The sequence below is a fragment of the Tachyglossus aculeatus genome, chromosome 6, assembly GCF_015852505.1.
Source record: "Tachyglossus aculeatus isolate mTacAcu1 chromosome 6, mTacAcu1.pri, whole genome shotgun sequence".
In the NCBI taxonomy this organism is placed as follows: domain Eukaryota; kingdom Metazoa; phylum Chordata; class Mammalia; order Monotremata; family Tachyglossidae; genus Tachyglossus; species Tachyglossus aculeatus.
The window spans coordinates 31,246,623-31,265,327 of record NC_052071.1 but is presented as its reverse complement, the minus strand read 5'-3'; the positions used below and the strand labels follow the sequence as shown (position 1 = coordinate 31,265,327).

The 18,705-nt window shown below is 44.3% G+C and overlaps 1 protein-coding gene across 1 annotated transcript in view; it reads right to left on the bottom strand.

Moving 5' to 3' along the window:
• The window catches only part of ARHGEF6 (Rac/Cdc42 guanine nucleotide exchange factor 6), a 101,622-nt gene that overhangs the window by 58,521 nt on the left and 24,396 nt on the right, over nucleotides 1-18,705 (bottom strand). The window contains exons 3-5 of the mRNA XM_038747918.1: nucleotides 4,749-4,833; nucleotides 2,437-2,558; nucleotides 1,026-1,227 (exon numbers count right to left, since the gene is read on the bottom strand). Coding sequence (XP_038603846.1) covers nucleotides 1,026-1,227; nucleotides 2,437-2,558; nucleotides 4,749-4,833 — 409 coding nt within the window. The remainder of the gene's footprint in view (nucleotides 1-1,025; nucleotides 1,228-2,436; nucleotides 2,559-4,748; nucleotides 4,834-18,705) is intronic.

Below are 18,705 nucleotides of genomic sequence, written 5' to 3'. Positions count from 1 at the left end.
ACTGAACTAGATGAACGCTTGATAATAAAAACAACGCTTGTGGTGTTTGTTAAAGCACTTCCGGTGCCAGGTACTGTAGTAAGCGCTGGGATAGATACAAGTTAATCAGGCGGGACAAAGAACTACCTAATGAGAAGCAGTGTGGCTCAGTGGAAAGAGCACGGGCTTGGGAGTCAGAGGTCATGGGTTCTAATCCTGACTCCCCACTTGTCTGTTGTGTGACTTTGGACAAGTCACTTAACTTCTCTATGCCTCAGTTACCTCATCTGTAAAATGGGGAGTGAGACTGGGAGCCCCACGTGGGACAACCTAATCACCTTGTATCCCCCCAGCGTTTAGAACAGTGCTTAATATCATTATACTTATTATTATTATTATTATTATGAGATAACAGACAACGAACAGTTAAGAGACTTGCCCATGGTCACAGAACGAGTGGTGGAACCGGAATTAGAACCCAGGCCCCTTGACTTCCGAGCCTGTGCTCTTCTCATTAGGGAACACTTCTCTTGAGGCCCTTTCTTGTCCTGGGACCGTGAATTATTTCTCTTACATATATTTCTGAGGCGTTTACTTTCAAAGTTTTTCAAGTTCGTCGTTGGTCTGTTTGAAGTTGAGTCGTCTTTAAGAGGCATTTTAGAAAAGGAAGCTAATGCATGGATTTTGGACATATTTTGTTACATCTGTCTTATTGGGATGCTTATACTAGTAAGAAAGAATATGTAGCAGTGGCTCAAAAGGACACATTTAGTGTAGAATAACTGCCTAAACTTGGAATTCTTCTGCTTTTTAGTTTGCACAGTCTAGATAATACCTAAGCATAGTCTCATATAAAGAGATCTGAAGATGGGTTTTCTCCTGACTCAGTTCTATTATTATTATAACATTCCCTTCTGTTAGTCACATATGCACTAACCTTAGAAGAAAAGTCTTCGGTTGTTGATAAGCCTTGAAAAAGACTGTTAGAAGAAGAGCAATGCTACATTAGTACAGTCATCTAAAAACTTGTAAAAAGTTTCACGTACCAGTGGATTTAATTTCCCGGACATAGTTACTAGGAAACCAGCCTGTCTTTCCATTTAATGTGCCTTCCCACCAGCCTCCTTCTTCAACTCGAGTGACATAAATGATATCCCCTTTACAGACTGACAGTTCATCTTCGTTGGTCTGTTTAAAGTTGAATCTTGCCTTGACCACTAATTGGTGACTGCCATTCTCAGTCATCTCCTAATGAAACAAACAAAAAAAAAACCACACTGGATTATTAAGGTGAGCATAAAACTGGGCATCAATATTTCCCCCTAAAGAGTTCCACTTATCCCTTAGGGAATCCTCTCATACTATATGGCTGGCTCAGGAGATGGTATCCTATACCGTGGAACTGAGAGATATGTGAAACAGGGAAAATAAACCTGGGTAACCTATGAAAACCACCTTAGTGTTGACCACCCAACTTGGAAGAAATATTCTGAATTGGTTTACCACAATCTAATAGTGTTCTTTTACACTTGGCCCCTAACAAGGCCAAACAAGTGTACTCCAAGCACAGAAATAACACAGAAACCTAGTGTAAATCAATTTAAGAATTTTCTAAATGGAGTACTCTGAAGGAAGAGGAGAGGGACTGGATGGAAAAGAAGCAAGATCTGGGGACAATACTGAGATGATAAAAAACTTCAGCTGTCAGACATGAGGGTAGGGAAGGTGAAACATGAGAATAAAAATGCAATGTCTGTGCAATTTAGACTGAAGTCCAGAGGGATCTGTGGCAGAAGACACCTGGATCTCCTGTCCAAATGTGTTAGGAATTGTGACAGGGAGCTAGTTCTCTCTTGAATGACCACTTTAGAAACCTCTACGCAAGCAGCTAGAAGTGGCCGAATCTTAGATAAGGATTCCAACAAGAGTTAAAATTTCAAATCAAGCACGAGCTATCGCAGCTCAACGGGAACCCAAAAAGAGAACTGAATAACAGAAAATGAAAGAGTTTGAGAAGCAGAGGTAAATTATCATGTCACCTCACCAACTAAAAAAGTGTGGCTCAAGGGAGACTATATCAGGCTCGAGAGTAAACTTTTTTTACTTGAGGTAAAACCTACTTAAAGTTTCCGAAGACAAAAAACTAGGGATTTAAGCAATCATAAATAAGCCATCCAGTTGTACAGATTAGAAAAGAAAGGAAAAGAAAAGAAAGGAAAAGAAAGGAAAAAGGGAAGGGAAGGGAAGGGAAGGGAAGGGAAGGGAAGGGAAGGGAAGGGAAGGGAAGGGAAGGGAAGGAAAGGAAAGGAAAGGAAAGGAAAGGAAAGGAAAGGAACAGAAAGGAAAAGAAAAGAAAAGAGACAGAAAAGAAAAGAAAAGAAAAGAAAAGAAAAGAAAAGAAAAGAAAAGAAAAGAAAAGAAAAGAAAAGAAAAGAAAAGAAAAGAAAGCATCCATACCACTGCCTTTGACTGTCTCCGCAGCACTGGTCCTGTATTAGAACTCACTCTCTTTAGGTTCGTCTGGGAGCTGGGCGCACTAAGGGAAGATGAACGACGGCATGGCTTTTCAGAAGGTTTATCTGTTCAAAAAGGAAAAGCAGGGGGACAAAGGGTTAGTTTTTAGATCCGCATCGGCTAATGGAATTTGGTCCTCTTCAAGACATCATCTTATGCAGTACTACCTGCCGTCTTTGGTAAGGGCACATTGCAATCTTCGATTTCACCATGCATGCCACATCGCCAAGATGGGTCCCGACAATACTCTCAAGGCCTACCAAGAAACTTCCCACCAGTTGAGAAGTGCACCCAGTTCTCCTTATAACAGGACTGCTACATACTTCCCAGTCTCCCTATAACGTGGGGCTTGCATCATTCAGAACTCCGCATTCTGGCAGACATGCACTGTTGTACTCACCCCCACGTCTAACATCATGTGCATGTACACAACCGTTCCTTCCCACTCTACATCGCACTTTGCCAGGCACATGTTGTTGGAAGAATGTTCCTTAATTCTGACCACATTCCATCCAAAGCAGGTGGTGAAAATACATGTTCAGGCAGACCTTTGTGTACTGCTCCACGGCAACTTTAATTTCACAGCAGTTTTAGTAAGCTGGACACGCACAATAGCTGCTCCCAAGCTTTCTTACATAACCTTGCCGGTGGTAGCTCTGGAGTGTATTGGAAAATACCTACAGGACTGTTCTTCCTCAGACTTCAGTCATTAAACGAGCTCCAATGCCATAATCCTTAACCTTACTTTGCTGGGTTATGGACCACCTAACACTGGGGCCAAAGACACCGCAATGACTGCTACTGCAATTTACTCAAAAAATACTGCGAAACTCTTTTTCATCGGGAAATGAGCCAATTTTTTCTTACCCACATAGAACAAGGAATTGAAATGGGTGGTAACATAAAATGCTCAGCTCCACTGAAGAGAAAATAAGCTTAAACTGACACTAATAAACACTCACTAAAAGAAAAAAAAAATCAGGCCAATCTAATATGCTTCTCCTTTATCAAACATTGATAAACTGCAACTTGATCGAGTCAGGTATGGGGCTGATTGTTTTCAATGCACCGAGATTGTTCAAAAGGGGAAGGTTGGCATCTTTAAAAATTGTTTTAAAAGAGTGCCTTTTCTCCCTATTTTGAAGACACGGAGGCCATAAACCACAAAAGTTGAAAATGCGAACATTTCCTAGGAGACAAACTCAGTAGCCAAGTAATTTCCTTGATGCTGTGGGTCTTGACTTTCACCTCCTTACATTTTTATAAATATCTGTGGCAAGTGCAAAGAGAGCTTGGCAAAGGAACATATAATTTGTATGGCATCACGTTAACATTATACTATCCTTCTGACCCCAAAATGGTGAGTTTTAGTGTCTGTCTCCTCTCATAGCATGTTAAATATAGTTACCCTAATTAGCTTAACTCTCTACTGCAAGCTCTGCTATTTTATCACAGGCATCATAAAATAGCAGGCTATCCTTTAAAGGCAAAGTAACTTCTATGAACTTTTTCACTTAGTACTACTGTGTAACAAACTCCTCACTTCAGCTGTATGATCTATTCCTAATTGATGGTTTTGAGATATTTTACAATACAAAATTCTGGACTTCATGAATTACTTGCATCCACAACTGAGGAAAAATGCTATGGAAGGACATATACCTATGCCTACACTCCCTAAACTGATCCGTAGCATAGCCTTTATAAACCAAAAATACAGAGGAACATTCAGAAGACACAATTCCCATTCTCCAGGCAGAAAAGTCTGGCTTCCAGATGGAAGAGGGAAATGAGACTTACTTAGGAAGATGGAAGTGTGGGTGAAATGAATCTGAGATGGCATAGTCTTGACACCAAAATTGACAGCTTACATTTTGTAAATGATAAAGAAGAAAACTTTTAGGCCGTGTGCTCTTATTATGCTAATTTGGTTATTCAACAGTTTTCGATCAAGTAGTTCTATTTTAATGGACACCAAAAAAGAGGTTTGAGAAAGATTACGTCTGCTATTTTTACATTTAAATTTACACTGGAAAAGGCAAAAGTTAAAAACACCATTTTAATAACTACCTACTCTACCAAATGCTTACTACAGCGCTCTGAAAACAGTGAGCACTCAGTAAATACCACTGATTGATTGATTGCACTAACCATCTGATACCAGTCACGGTATGATCTTGGAACGATCAGAAGCCTTGAAGAGTAAAACGAAAATTATCACAGAGAAATCATAAGGAAGTCTTTCCTTTCCTTACCTTCTGTGGCTTTGTTGACAGCTAAAAGCGTACTCAGCACCTTGGAGAAATTGACTCCGGAATAAAGGTCATTAGCATCAAAAACCTGTGGAAAAAAAATATATAGTGCTTGTCAGGGTACGATATACATAAGAATACAAGAGACGAAGTTGCCTCCAGTCCTCACAAACAATTAAGATTTCCTCTAGAATGCCAAGCAGCAAATGCTATAGTCCTCTGAGAGAAAAAACAGCAGCTGCTAAGCAGCCTAACATCATGTAGTTGTTCTCAATTACTCAAAGAAACAATAATAGGAAATGAAAATCAAAGAAGAGAACCTACCCAGTACCATGAAATCTGATTTATAAACATCTGACTTGGGACAACATACTTTATAGAAGCAGCAGCAGCGTGGCTCAGTGGAAAGAGCCCGGGCTTTGGAGTCAGAGGTCATGGGTTCGAATCCTGGCTCCGCCACATGTCTGCTACGTGACCTTAGGCAAGTCACTTAACTTCTCTGAGCCTCAGTGACCTCATCTGTAAAATGGGGACTGTGAGCCCCACGAGGGACAGCCTGATAACTTTGTACCCCCCCCCAGCGCTTAGAACAGTGCTTTGCACATAGTAAGCGATTAACAAATGCCAACATTATTATTATTATACACTTTGCCACCCTTAATTATCCAGCCTGGGTCGTATCGACTACATATAATCTGATCCCTCTATCTAAGTCTATACCTGATTTATCCACAGGTGCCACCATCTTGAAAATGGACCAAACCCATTTCACTCTCCCAACCTCAATCTGGCCCCACGGTTTCCGCCCTTCTTCAAGGTACCACCACTGGCAGCCGGGGGAAGCCTGTTGAGCTATTTTCTTCCTCAATGCCTCACAGTCCCTGGCTTAGCTACTCCCAAAACGGACGGTCTTCGAACTCCCTTTTGTTCTCCCACCACATACTGCACTTACTACGGTCCTGGGGCGATGCTCTGGATTTGGCTGGGCAGTGGCACTTAAGACCAAGTAAGTGGGGAAGGGAAAGGAGCTGTGAGACCTACTGCTAAGAGTACAGGATGGGGAGGTCAAGGCCTGGGGTTCTACTCCCAGCTTCGCCACTTGCCTGCTGTGTGACCTGGAGAAAGTCACTTAACTTCTTTGGGCCTCAGTTTCCTCATCTGTAAAAAAACGGGGATTAAATGCCTGTTTTCCCTCCCACTTAGATGGTGAACCACCTGTGGGACAAGTATTGTGTCTGACCTGATTACCATGCATCTACCCCAGAGCTTAGTACAATGCTTGGGAATTACAGTAAGCCCTTAACAAATACCACCGTTATTAATACCTCCAGTACCTTCTGAGTGATTCATAAGCCACCCAGGGCTATATTAGCAGTGGTCTGGGACTCCCACCTGTGGTCAGAGAGCTGGTCAGTGGCAGGGAAACAGCTCCAATGACGGTCTGTACATTTTACAATATAGATGACCAGCATACTACTGTAAAGAGACTAAACAATTATTTACAAATAAATAATTGCATTTATCGAGCGCTTCCTGTGGGCAGAGCACTGTACTAAGCACTTGGGAAAGTACAATATAACAGAGTTGGTAAGACACGTTCCCTGATGCACTTAAAAGGAATTGTTTCTTTTTTCAAGGTATCAAGAAGTCTTCGTGGATACAGCAAATTATCCCCTTTTTCTAACTTGAGGGCAAGCTAACTAGAAAGCACCAACCATGCTTAAATATTTCCTCTATTTTAGCCTGCAAACCCCTTCAGGACAGAGACCGGATACATCTATACATTGTAATTCACGCCCAATTGACTATTGGCTCTTATTCATTCTGTTTTTAAAATTGCATCTTTTCTTCAAACTGCCTCGAGGCAAGGAGGGTGGTTTTTGTAGATGATCGTTTTTAAGAATTTTGATAAATTAATTTGGAATGGCAATACCTAGCATCCTCTTGTTCCACTTTGAGCTCGTTGTGGGCGGGGGATGTACCTACCAACTCTGCTGTACAACTTTTAGACTGTGAGCCCACTGTTGGGTAGGGACTGTCTCTATATGTTGCCAACTTGTACTTCCCAAGCGCTTAGTACAGTGCTCTGCACGCAGTAAGCGCTCAATAAATACGATTGATTGATTGATTGCTGTATTGTACTCTCCCAAGCGCTGAGAAGCAGTGTGACCTGGTGGGTAAAGCTCAGACCCGGCAGTCAGAAGGACCTGGGTTATAATCCCAGCTCCATCACTAGTCTGCTGGGTGACCTTGACCAAGTCATTTCACTTCTCTGTGCCTCAGTTACCCAAGTGTAAAATGGGGATTAAGACTGTGAGCCCCACGTGGGACAGGACTGTGTTCAACCTGATTAGCTCGTATCTATCCCAGGGCTTAGTACAGTGTCTGGCACATAGTAAGCACTTAGCTCCATCACTAGTCTGCTGGGTGACCTTGAGCAAGTCATTTCACTTCTCTGTGCCTCAGTTACCCAAGTGTAAAATGGGGATTAAGACTGTGAGCCCCACGTGGGACAGGACTGTGTTCAACCTGATTAGCTCGTATCTATCCCAGGGCTTAGTACAGTGTCTGGCACATAGTAAGCACTTAAATTCCATTAAAAGAAAGCACTTAGTATGTACTCTGCACACAGTAAGTGCTCAATAAATACAGTACGATAACTACAATAAGAGAAGCAGGGCAGACTAGTGGATAGAGCATGGGCCTAGGAGGAGTCAGAAGGTCACGGGTTCTAATCCTGGTTCTGCCACTTTTCTGCTGCATGACCTTGGGCAGCTCACTTCCCTTCTCTGTCCCTCAGTTAACTCATCTGTAAAATGAAGATTAAGAGAGCGAACCCAACGTGGGATAGGGACCGTGTCTAGCCTCCATTACCTTGTATCTACTACAGCACTTAGAACAGTGCTTGGCACATTGTTAGTGCTTGAATATCATCATTATTATTATTTGATTGATTGGGAAACACAGACTCAACTTTGAGGAAGGTAAGCCCTGGTCAACCTGTGCCAGCCACGGCCTGAATGTGAAGAGATGGAATGTGTGCAGCTCCACGTGGAGAAGCACCGTGGCTCAATGGAAAGAGCCCGGGCTTTGGAGTCAGAGGTCCTGGGTTCAAATCCCAGCTCCGCCAACTGTCAGCTGTGTGACTTTGGGCCAGTCACTTCACTTCAATGGGCCTCAGTTACCTCATCTGTAAAATGGGGATTAAGACTGTGAGCCCCCCGTGGGACAACCTGATCACTTTGTAACCTCCCCAGTGCTTAGAACAGTGCTTTACACATAGTAAGCGCTTAATAAATGCCATTATTATTATTATGTTTTCAACTGAGGTACCTGAGACTCAAAAAGGCTACCTCTAACACCAGATTCCCTAAACTATCAATCGTATTTATTGAGCGCTTACTATGTGCAGAGCACTGTACTAAGCGCTTGGGAAGTACAAGTTGGCAACATATAGAGACAGTCCCTACCCAACAGTGGGCTCACAGTCTAAAAGGGGGAAACAGAGAACAAAACCACACTAACAAAATAAAATAAATAGAATAGATAGGTACAAGAAAAATAAATAGAGTAATAAATATGTACAAACATATATACAGGTGCTGTGGGGAAGGGAAGGAGGTAAGATGGGGGGGATGGACACACAGCTAGCTCATTCCAGTGCTACAAATTGTAGCAGGTTTCAAATCCTTATAAAGTTCACAATTCTTTCCCTCGCAAAGGCTCATTTGAGTTCTAATTTCATCCTGACAGACCTATCCTCCCCGATACACATATACGAAATGGAAAGCCGAACACCTCTTTTCCTGAAAGCAGAGGAAATGGAACGAATTCACAGACCTGGACACAACCTGAAGAAATGCAGATTTTCTGGATCTAAACCACAACTGGATTGCCTGGGACTCCAAAACAAAAATTGCCGGTGACAGCACCCAGGCCTGCTTCAGGAAACAACAACTTTACCACACAGGCCCTGACATGTCAGTAACACTACTGTATTACAGATCTGCTGCCACGTGAGTAGCCCGATGACTCTGCTCAGAAAGGAGGCTGTAAAAGTGAGGAAGTTATATATGTACATGTGACGATGGGGGTGGGACTAGGGTGCGGGGGGGAGAGGATGAAATATATATGTATAACTGTCCTCTATAAAGGAAGAATTTAACTGACACTATAACTGACCTATTGGTGAGTGTGTCACAGAAAAGGCCAAAGCAGGACTGCCAGTTCCAGCGACACTGTGCACAAATACGGGCTGTCCTTTACCCTGCTGACATTTTGGAGGTTGCAGCATCCGGCAGTGTTCTCGCTTTTGCCTTTTTGTCTCCCAAGCCTTGCGATCCTTCTACTCGGCACATAGTGAGTGTTCGATAAATCCCACTGATTGACTGATTTTACTCATATAAGGCCATTCCTTTCCTGACTGCAGTGTGCCACGCCGGTCTATCTGTGGCAACTGGCTCCCTGACTTCAGCTGCGATGCGGCATTGTCTGAGGTCTTTTGCACATCTGGGAGCCCCCATTCTCCGGCTGTCCCACAGTACTGTGCCACAGACCAGGTTTGTCAACCACCAGCAAAATTAATGGACCATCAGCTAAAAATGACCTAAAATTGGTCACGCTCATTTGTGGCACATGCTCCCTGGAGTGCACGGGGTGACCATGGCTTCTGGCCTAACGAGGGGGAACTACCAACTCCGTTTCTCAGAAGAGCAAGGGAGAAGGAAATCATGCACCGCCCAGGCCTCCTCCAACCCAGGAAATCATCATCATCATCAATCGTATTTATTGAGCGCTTACTGTGTGCAGAGCACTGTACTAAGCACTTGGGAAGTACAAGTTGGCAACATATAGAGACAGTCCCTACCCAATAGTGGGCTCACGGTCTAAAAGGGGGAGGAATCGGAGTCGTGGCAGTTTCAGTCCTGGAAGTTGATCCCTGGTGCTCCTTCCTCGTCCCAGTGCGGGAGGGAAGGGGCAACTTGTCACAGTGGATGGTTTTGTTTTTTGTTTTATGGTATTTAAGCGGTTACTACGTGCCACACACTTTACTAAGCGCTGGGGTAGATACGGGCTAATCAGGATGGATATAGTCCGTGTCCCATGTGGGGCTCTCAATCTTAATCTCCGTTTTACAGATGAGGTAACTGAGGCACGGAGAAGTGAGATGACTTGCCCAAGAGCACAGAGCAGACATGTGGCAGAGCCAGGATCAGAACCCAAATCCTTCTGATCCCCTGGCCTGTGCTCTATTCACTAGGATACATGGCTTTTGGAACAGGTGAGCCTTCTGCTACCTCCTCCTCCTCCTCTCAGAGTCCCAGCTGAAAACTCCCATGGGCAGACAGGATAGCCCACTTGGGTTAAGTACCCCCTCTCCTTCCCACACAAGTTTTTAATGATGTACCTGGAGCTGTGCACCTGTCTAGCTAAGGGTGAAAGGAGGGAAGTGGAGGGAAGGGAAAGGAAAGGGAAATCCTTTACACTACACTGTCCTGTACTCATCCTCCCTTCCCCTTCTTTTCCAACTTTTCTTCTTTCTATCTGCTTCCTTTCCTCTTGTTTCACCTATCCTTTTTCTCCCCCTCTTGTTTCACCTATCCTTTTTCTCCCCCTTCCACTACCCACATTCTTTCTCCTTACTGAGCCTGTTGTTGTGTAAGGATTGTCTCTATGTGTTGCTGAATTGTACTTAGTACAGTGCTCTGCACACAGTAAGCACTCAATCATCATCATCATCAATCGGATTTATTGAGCGCTTACTGTGTGCAGAGCACTGTACTAAGCGCTTGGGAAGTCCAAGTTGGCAACATATAGAGACAGTCCCTACCCAACAGTGGGCTCACAGTCTAAAAGGGGGAGACAGAACAAAACCAAACATACTACCAAAATAAAATAGAATAGATATGTACAAGTAAAATAAATGGAGTAACAAATATGTACAAACATATATACAGGTGCAGTGGGGAAGGGAAGGAGGTAAGATGGGGGGGATGGAGAGGGGGACGAGGGGGAGAGGAAGGAAGGGGCTCAGTCTGGGAAGGCCTTCTGGAGGAGGTGAGCTCTCAGTAGGGCCTTGAAGGGAGGAAGACAGCTAGCTTGGCGGATGAAGTCGCAGGGAATGTAGTACTGCCTTAGTTATGAACCAGATTGCTACTACAACGGTTATCCAATTACCATAGGGACAGTATGTAAAATTATGCCAGCAAAAAAGTTTCAAAGTCAGTATTTTTTTTTCCTATACTGCTCGTGAAAATAGCCATCTCAGCAGTTGGCAACCCAGCGACAGGCTGATGGAGAAGAACTTTATGGGCACTGGTGGATGGTTTAGGGTTGGGCAAAGTCCTACAAATTTGGATTAGAACAAGAAAGAAAAAACCAACCCTCTCAATTCTGTATTCAGAATAAAGCCAAGAAAAGGACTTTCGGTCTAAAGCTTTTTTAAAAAATCAAGATAAAACCATATCCTCCTGACATTGTCATATTAAATACCTATTTTTAAAAGTTTGTACAATTTTCCTCTTCGTAGATCTATAACCTCAGCAAAATACTCTGACTTTCTCTTCTACAAAATGGCAAATGTTAATTCTGCCAAAGCTCCAAATTTCCAAAGTTCTGCCATCCTACTGAGAACCAGCGAAACGAACATCTTCTTGTTGCTCTGCAGGTACCATTCATGTAAAAGCACCTTCAATGCTAAAGTTCAATGTAATATTTCCTGCATCAACAGGCATTTGGAAAAACATCTGTTCTTCATCCTAATCACAAGGGACATATTGGCAAGTCCTTTTTGACGCTCTGAAGGAAGATGGCTGAGTTCTACATCTTTCTATGTTTATGTGGCCCAATTCAGAGAGCCAGAACGTGGTCTAGGCATTAAAAATGAAAGCTGGCCACCCACGGGTGCTGCCACTGTAGGTCACCATGGGGACAACTGACCTATTACAGTTACCCTTCTAACTACATTGATTACCTAACAACTTAGTTGTGCAACAGATTTTTCAGACAGCGTGGTCCATAGGGCCTTCCCTAAGCCAGCAGGTGAACTTTCTCCCTGCTTCAAACACTCTGTATTTTCATTCTTACTGCTTCTCTAAGTCTCAGGAAGGTCTTCCAAAAGCTAAATTCCAAATATTTGAGGACATTCCAGTTGGCTCCCTTTGTCTTTACTGATGATTTTATTAAACACATCCGTCATTCACTTTGGTTTGTCTTGAATTCCATTTTCTGTTCTTGCAGCTGAGCAGCCTGCCTCTGGAAATCCTCTGACTTTGGACGAATTGTATATTTGAATGGCGCAAAGGAACCAGCAATCCTGAAATGGTTTAACGTGGTTCTATTACATCGCACCACTCCAAACCATATTTTCATACCCAAGGTGGCTGACAACAGGATAAAACTCCTCTGAAAGTGGCCAATCTGACTCACAAATCGGTTTCAACTGTTCATCCTGAGAGAGCAAGGTGCATCTGTGACCTGTGAAAGTCCTACTTTAAAAAGGCAATTTCACCCTATGAAACAGAAATCTTGAGAGAGACCAGGAGTAGTCCTCAGCTTTGCTCTTCTACAAGATGAGATAAAAAGTAAACACTGCTTGCCCTTTGTTTACTATCTGTTCTTCTTTCCTGTTACCTCCTCTTTTCTCTCCAGCAATTAAAGGGAACAAGTTCAGACTTGTGCACATGGCATCAAGAATTTTTTTGTTAAAAAAAAAATCAGTGAGATACGTATGCTCTTCACATAATCAGTAAGATCTCCCACCACTACTCTGCACCCAGGAGTTCAATAAACAACATGGATTGAGCTCCCAGAACAATATACCTAGTTAGAAAATGAAGGAGGCATGTGGAAAAGGAAAGTCCAGATCCAATTTCTGTAAATAGAACGATGATGTGCTCTCTGTTTCACTCTTTATCCCACTCTAGGAAAGGTCAGGGTGGCCAGTTGGCTGGTTTTACATGAGGCAGTCTGATTTTCAGCTAGCTCGCCCTATGTCCTGTTTCAATCCACTATGTGGGTTCTCTAATATCCGTTCTTTCTTTTCAGCACCAAGCCACCCGTTCTCCACGTCTTCTGCCACAGAGTCCCTGGACTCAAGCACCGCACCAGACTTCCCACTGGTCTGGCACGGAAAGCCAAGACTCTGGAGCAAGTCGGGGAGGGGAGTCTCCCCCAAAAAACACTGTGGGATTTCAGGGATTCAGGATAGTTCCATAAAATGACAGCTATCATTTCATCATCAAGTGACGCTGTATGCCCGGGGGACGTTTGACATCACCTGAGCCTCCTTGTCCAGTATTCAAAGGAGGGCCATTGGGGGCCACTCTGCTCAAAGGCAGCAAGTGCTCAAAAGGAGATGCAGATTTTGCCAACAGGACGGTGAAAGGGAGGAGGTTAGATAGGATTCCAACCACAGGCAAGTTTCCCAATGGTACCAAACCCTGCCTTACAGGGTTAGACTGACGGTGTCAGTGTCCTCGAACAGATATATCGGAGGGCCCCTCAGGCTAGACTGGCTCTGAAATTCTTACAAAGAAGTCAATTAATCAATCAATCGTATTTATTGAGTGCTTACTGTGTGCAGAGCACTGTACTAAGCTCTTGGGAAGTACAAGCTGGCAACATATAGAGACAGTCCCTACCCAACGGTGGGCTCACAGTCTAGAAGGGGGAGACAGAGAACAAAGCCAAACATACTAACAAAATAAAATAAATAGAATAGATAGGTACAAGTAAAATAGAGTAATAAATATGTACAAATATATATACATATAGACAGGTGCTGTGAGAAAGGGAAGGAGGTGAGATGGGGGGATGGAGAGGGGGACGAGGGGGAGAGGAAGGAAGGGGCTCAGTCTGGGAAGGCCTCCTGGAGGAGATGAGCTCTCAGTAGGGCCTTGGAGGGAGGAAGAGAGCTAGCTTGGCGGATGGGCAGAGGGGGGGCATTCCAGGCCAGGGGGAGGACGTGGGCCGGGGGGCGACGGCGGGACAGGCGAGAACGAGGCATGGGGAGGAGATTAGCGCCAGAGGAGCGGAGGGTCCGGGCTGGGCTGGAGAAGGAGAGAAGGGAGGTGAGGTAGGAAGGGGCGAGGTGATGGACAGCCTTGAAGCCAAGGGTGAGGAGTTTCTGTCTGATGTGCAGATTGATTGGTAGCCAATGGAGATTTTTGAGGAGTCAATCAATCAATGGTATTTATTGAGCGCTTACTATGTGCACAGCACGGTGTTAGGTCCTGTGAAAGGACTTGGGAGTTAGACGAGTCCACACAAGCAGAACCCACCATGCCCCTAGGGACGCAGGCCCAGAGCAGCTGCTCCGCTGCATCAAGATTAATCCTCCACTGCCGCCTGACTAAACCATATATCGCCCCATGCCACTCCCCATTCCATGGGGAATGTGAGACTTTGGATGATAGACCGTTTCCATAGGCTGCCCATCCAGATACCCAGTTTTTCTGGCCCTTCTCACTCTTCCAATACTGATTCTCCGATACGGGTGACGAGTCAACTCCACTTCGGGCCAGATTCCACGGGAGCTGGAGTCAAGGACCAAGCATTAATGAATTGTTCATTTTTTCCCTCTGTCTCTTGCTTCCCCTTGGTAAATTTAACTGTTACCTTATACTTTTTGTGTAGCTTTCTCTGGGCCTTTCTTCCCCCTCATTTAGACTGCGAGCTCCTTTTGGGTTGGGAATCCTGGCCACATACATAGTGAGTAACAAATACTATTTTTAAAATAATTATTATTGTGGCTTTTCCTAGCCATTTACTAATAAATGGAGAAGCAGTGTGACCTAGCGGAGAGAGGACAGACCTGGGAGTTGGAGGATCTGGGTTATAATCACAGGTCCACCACGTGTCTGCTGTGTGACCTTGGGCCAGTCACTTCACTTCTCTGTGTCTCGTAAAATGGGGATTAATAATAATAATAATGGCATTTATTAAGCGCTTAGTATGTGCAAAGCACTGTTCTAAGCGCTGGGGAGGATACAAAGTGATTAGGTTGTCCCACGTGGGGCTCATAGACTTAATCCCCATTTTATGTGAACCCCATGTGGAACATGGGTTGTGTCCAACACAACTAACTTAGTACAGCGCCTGGCACATACTAGGGAAATACAAGATAATTAGATAAGATCCAGTCCCTATCTGACACAGAACACACAAATTAACATGTAGGAAGAGTAAGACTCTTATCCCCATTTTACAGATGGTGAAACTGAGGCAGAGAGAAGCTGAGTGATTTGCCCAAGGTCATATAGCAAGTAAATCAATCAATCGTATTTATTGAGCGCTTACTGTGTGCACAGCAATGTACTAAGCGCTTGGAAAGTACAAGTTGGCAACATATAGAGACAGTCCCTACCCAACAGTGGGCTCACAGTCTAAAAGGGGGAGTAAATGGTGGAGACAAGTCGAGAACACGGACCTCCTGAACTTGTCACATGCTCCTGTCACTAGGCCATGCTAATTCTTTAATCCCAATATCTACAGACATTCAGACAAGTCTGGGCTACCGGTTGTGGGGGGCTGGGGCGAGGGAACATTCTGGCTTCGCTTCCCAAGTGAAGCCACCCTCAACATGCTCAGTGCTCAGGACCTTCCCCTCCCCACTCTCAGTTCCTGTGGAAGCCACACTGCTGAGAGCACTGACGGCGCTGAGCAAGGTAATAATAATAATAATAATAATAATAATAATAATGATAGCATTTATTAAGCGCTTACTATGTGCAAAGCACTTCTAAGTGCTGGGGGGGTTACAAGGTAATCAGGTTGTCCCACGGGGGGCTCACAGTCTTCATCCCCATTTTCCAGATGAGGGAACTGAGGCCCAGAGAAGTTAAGTGACTCGCCCAAAGTCACACAGCTGACAGTTGGCGGAGCCGGGATTTGAACCCATGACCTCTGACTCCAAAGCCCGGGCTCTTTCCACTGAGCCACGCTCAGGTAGTGAAAGTAGCATCTCCTTCCCCATCTCCTTCCCTCCTCCTTCCCTTTATCCTACCTTCCTCCTTTCCCATCTCCTTCCCTCCTCCTTCCCCATCTCCTTCCCTCCTCCTTTCTTTTCTCCTTCCTTCCTCCTTTTCCTTCTCCTTCCCTTCTCCTTTCCTCCTCCTTCCCCATCTCCTTTCCCATCTCCTTCCCTCCTCCTTTCTCATCTCCTTTCCCATCTCCTTTCCTCCTCCTTTCCCATCTCTTTTAGACTGTGAGCCCATTGTTGGGTAGGGACTGTCTCTATATGTTGCCAACTTGTACTTCCCAAGCGCTTAGTACAGTGCTCTGCACACAGTAAGCACTCAATAAATACGACTGATGATGATGATGATGATGAAGTAGCAGCAGCCACTGCTCCATGAACACTGTGTTCAGAAGCAGCACGGCCTAGTGGAAAGACCACAAGCCTGGGAGCCTGGGTCTAATCCCAGCTCCTCTACTTGCCTGCTCTGTGAACTTGGGCAGCTCACTTAACTTCCCTGTGCCACTGTCTCCTCATCTGGAAAATGGGGATAAAATACCTATTTTCCTTCCATCTTACGCTGTGAGGCCCATGTGGGACAAGTAGGACTTCATTTAACTTGTATCTACAAGCTTAGTCTGGTTCTTGGCACCTAGTAAGAGCTTAACAAATACCACAATTACTGATCCAGGAATACCAGAAAGCCAGCAGTAGGTGCCATCACTGTTGAACTGCAGGAATCCAGACAGATTCAATAATCACTGGTCTGCCTGGGATAGTACTGGATGAGTGGCATCCGCACATTTTAACACAGATTTCCAAGTTTGGAGTTCCACCCAAAGTAGCTGAATGTGTTTTGGATTCCGAAGGGGTGGGATGGGGAGGGTCAAGTATTTTTTCTGGGCCTACAATAATGCATCTAAAGCACAATTTTGCACATTGCTTCTAGGAGAAATGCCACTTTGCAAAACAGCCAGAACAAAGCCTCCAACAACCCTCACCTGACCACACCACATTCCGCAAGGCTGGCTCCTAGTTCAAGCAAGAATGTCCAAGAGTGCCAGGGCATTTAATGGGTCAGAGAGATGTTGAAGACTATTCAAAGAGGCAAACTTACTAGCTAAAAGTTACGTAACACAATTATCTCTAGTACTGTTGAAACTGAAAGGTCTGAGACAAGTCACTAGAATCAAAACACCAAGAGCGGAACCATCTAAAGACTGAAATCTTTGGCAACTGCAAAAATTAAATTCAACACAACTAAAAAAATGAGTCAAAGTCATGGAGAACAGGGGCTAAAAATCTCACTTGATTTTCCCCTTCCTAACCCCATCTCCAGGAACGCTGATAAATTAGATTAGTGTTTCAGATAAACTGATTTGAGACACTTTATTCTGGATGATCTGTTGTGGGACTGGGTGAAACAAATGGGCAAAAGTTATTTGGGGAATAATCCGATATCACGATTTATATTTTTCCTTCACTGAGTGAAAGAAAAGGGAGCAGACAGAAGTTTCCCCATCCAACCACAGTAACTGGAATTACTACGGATTACAACAGAGATGCCGCTTGGATCCGGGAGTCAGAGGACCTGAGTTCTAAACCCACCTCTGCCAATTGCTGGCTGTGCATTCACTATAAGGATAGCATTCATCAGATTTTGAAATGCCATCTTTGAAGTGAGGATGCATACCGATCCTTGGTCCAATTTAAAAGCTATATAGCCTCCCTCCAAAAATCTCCAAGGGGCTAACGACAGCCCCCCTCACTTCATCTGGATCCTGAAGGCCAAGTTCTGCATTTTCTTTCTGCGCAATCCACAAATGACGTCACCTCTAGTTCCGCATGGAGAACAAGCCTTCTGCTGTCCTGACGTCCCCCATAAACTGCAGCTCTCCACAAAAGTGAAGTGGCGCATGGGACCAAATGGGAAGGGAGGTGGGTCTGAGAGCAAAAGTGAGAAATTTTAATAAAAGGCCTTATGCTAAAATCAGAGACAGTCAGAACTGAAATCCATGTCACCTCCGGCAACGATTGGCACTGAAAACTTCCTGCGCACTGAAGAGGCAAGTAAACGTTCCTAGAACTTAAAAGAGCTTTATTATCTGGCAGAAAACTTCTTTACAGAAAGACCAATTCTGCAATTGCTGCTCATGGTGTAGTCTCCAGAATGAGCATGGGGCAGGATGAGGCCACTAAAATTCCACTCCTCGACCCATTTTATCTATGTATCTATTTATATGGCTCCCTGTATCAACGTACTTAAGGGTATTGACAGATGCACTCCTTCTCCAAATAAGTCTCTCTGATTTTTCAGTTTCTCCATTAGTAATAGCAGTAGTGCTTATCCTGGGGTACGGCATAATACATCTCGACTGGAAGAGTAATAAATGTGAATCTCTGCCATTTTGAAGGGTAGGTTTCAGTTCAGTTTTGCAGAAGTGCAGGGGTCAAAGAGGCAACTCTGACAAATCACCACTACAAGTTTGCAAATCCACGGCCCACCTGAAAAGATCTGCCTGTCAAAACCTGGAAGCTCAGTGAGTTGTAAAAAAAATAAAAATAAAAAAAGTGGAGCTGCCTAAGAGATGCCTAGACTGGAAGCGCCTCCAGGCAGAGACTGCATCTTTTACTTCTCCTGTATGTCCCCCATCAGCCTAGCACAGTGTACTCAGTAAACACAGGTGATGATAATCAATCAATCAATCGTATTTATTGAGCGCTTACTGTGTGCAGAGCACTGTACTAAGCGCTTGGGAAGTCCAAGTTGGCAACATATGGAGACAGTCCCTACCCAACAGTGGGCTCACAGTCTAAAAGATAATGCTCCAGTCAGCCTGTTCTCAATTACCTATGAAAGCTAAGGGAAAGAACAATAGCACGGTAAATGAAAAGCAGAGATTCTCCTCCAAAAATGCAATTTCCCTTCTATGGGAACACAATGAGGAAGAGGAACCTTCAAAATGAAAGTTAGCAAGAGGAAGAAAGAGAAAACACGCTAAG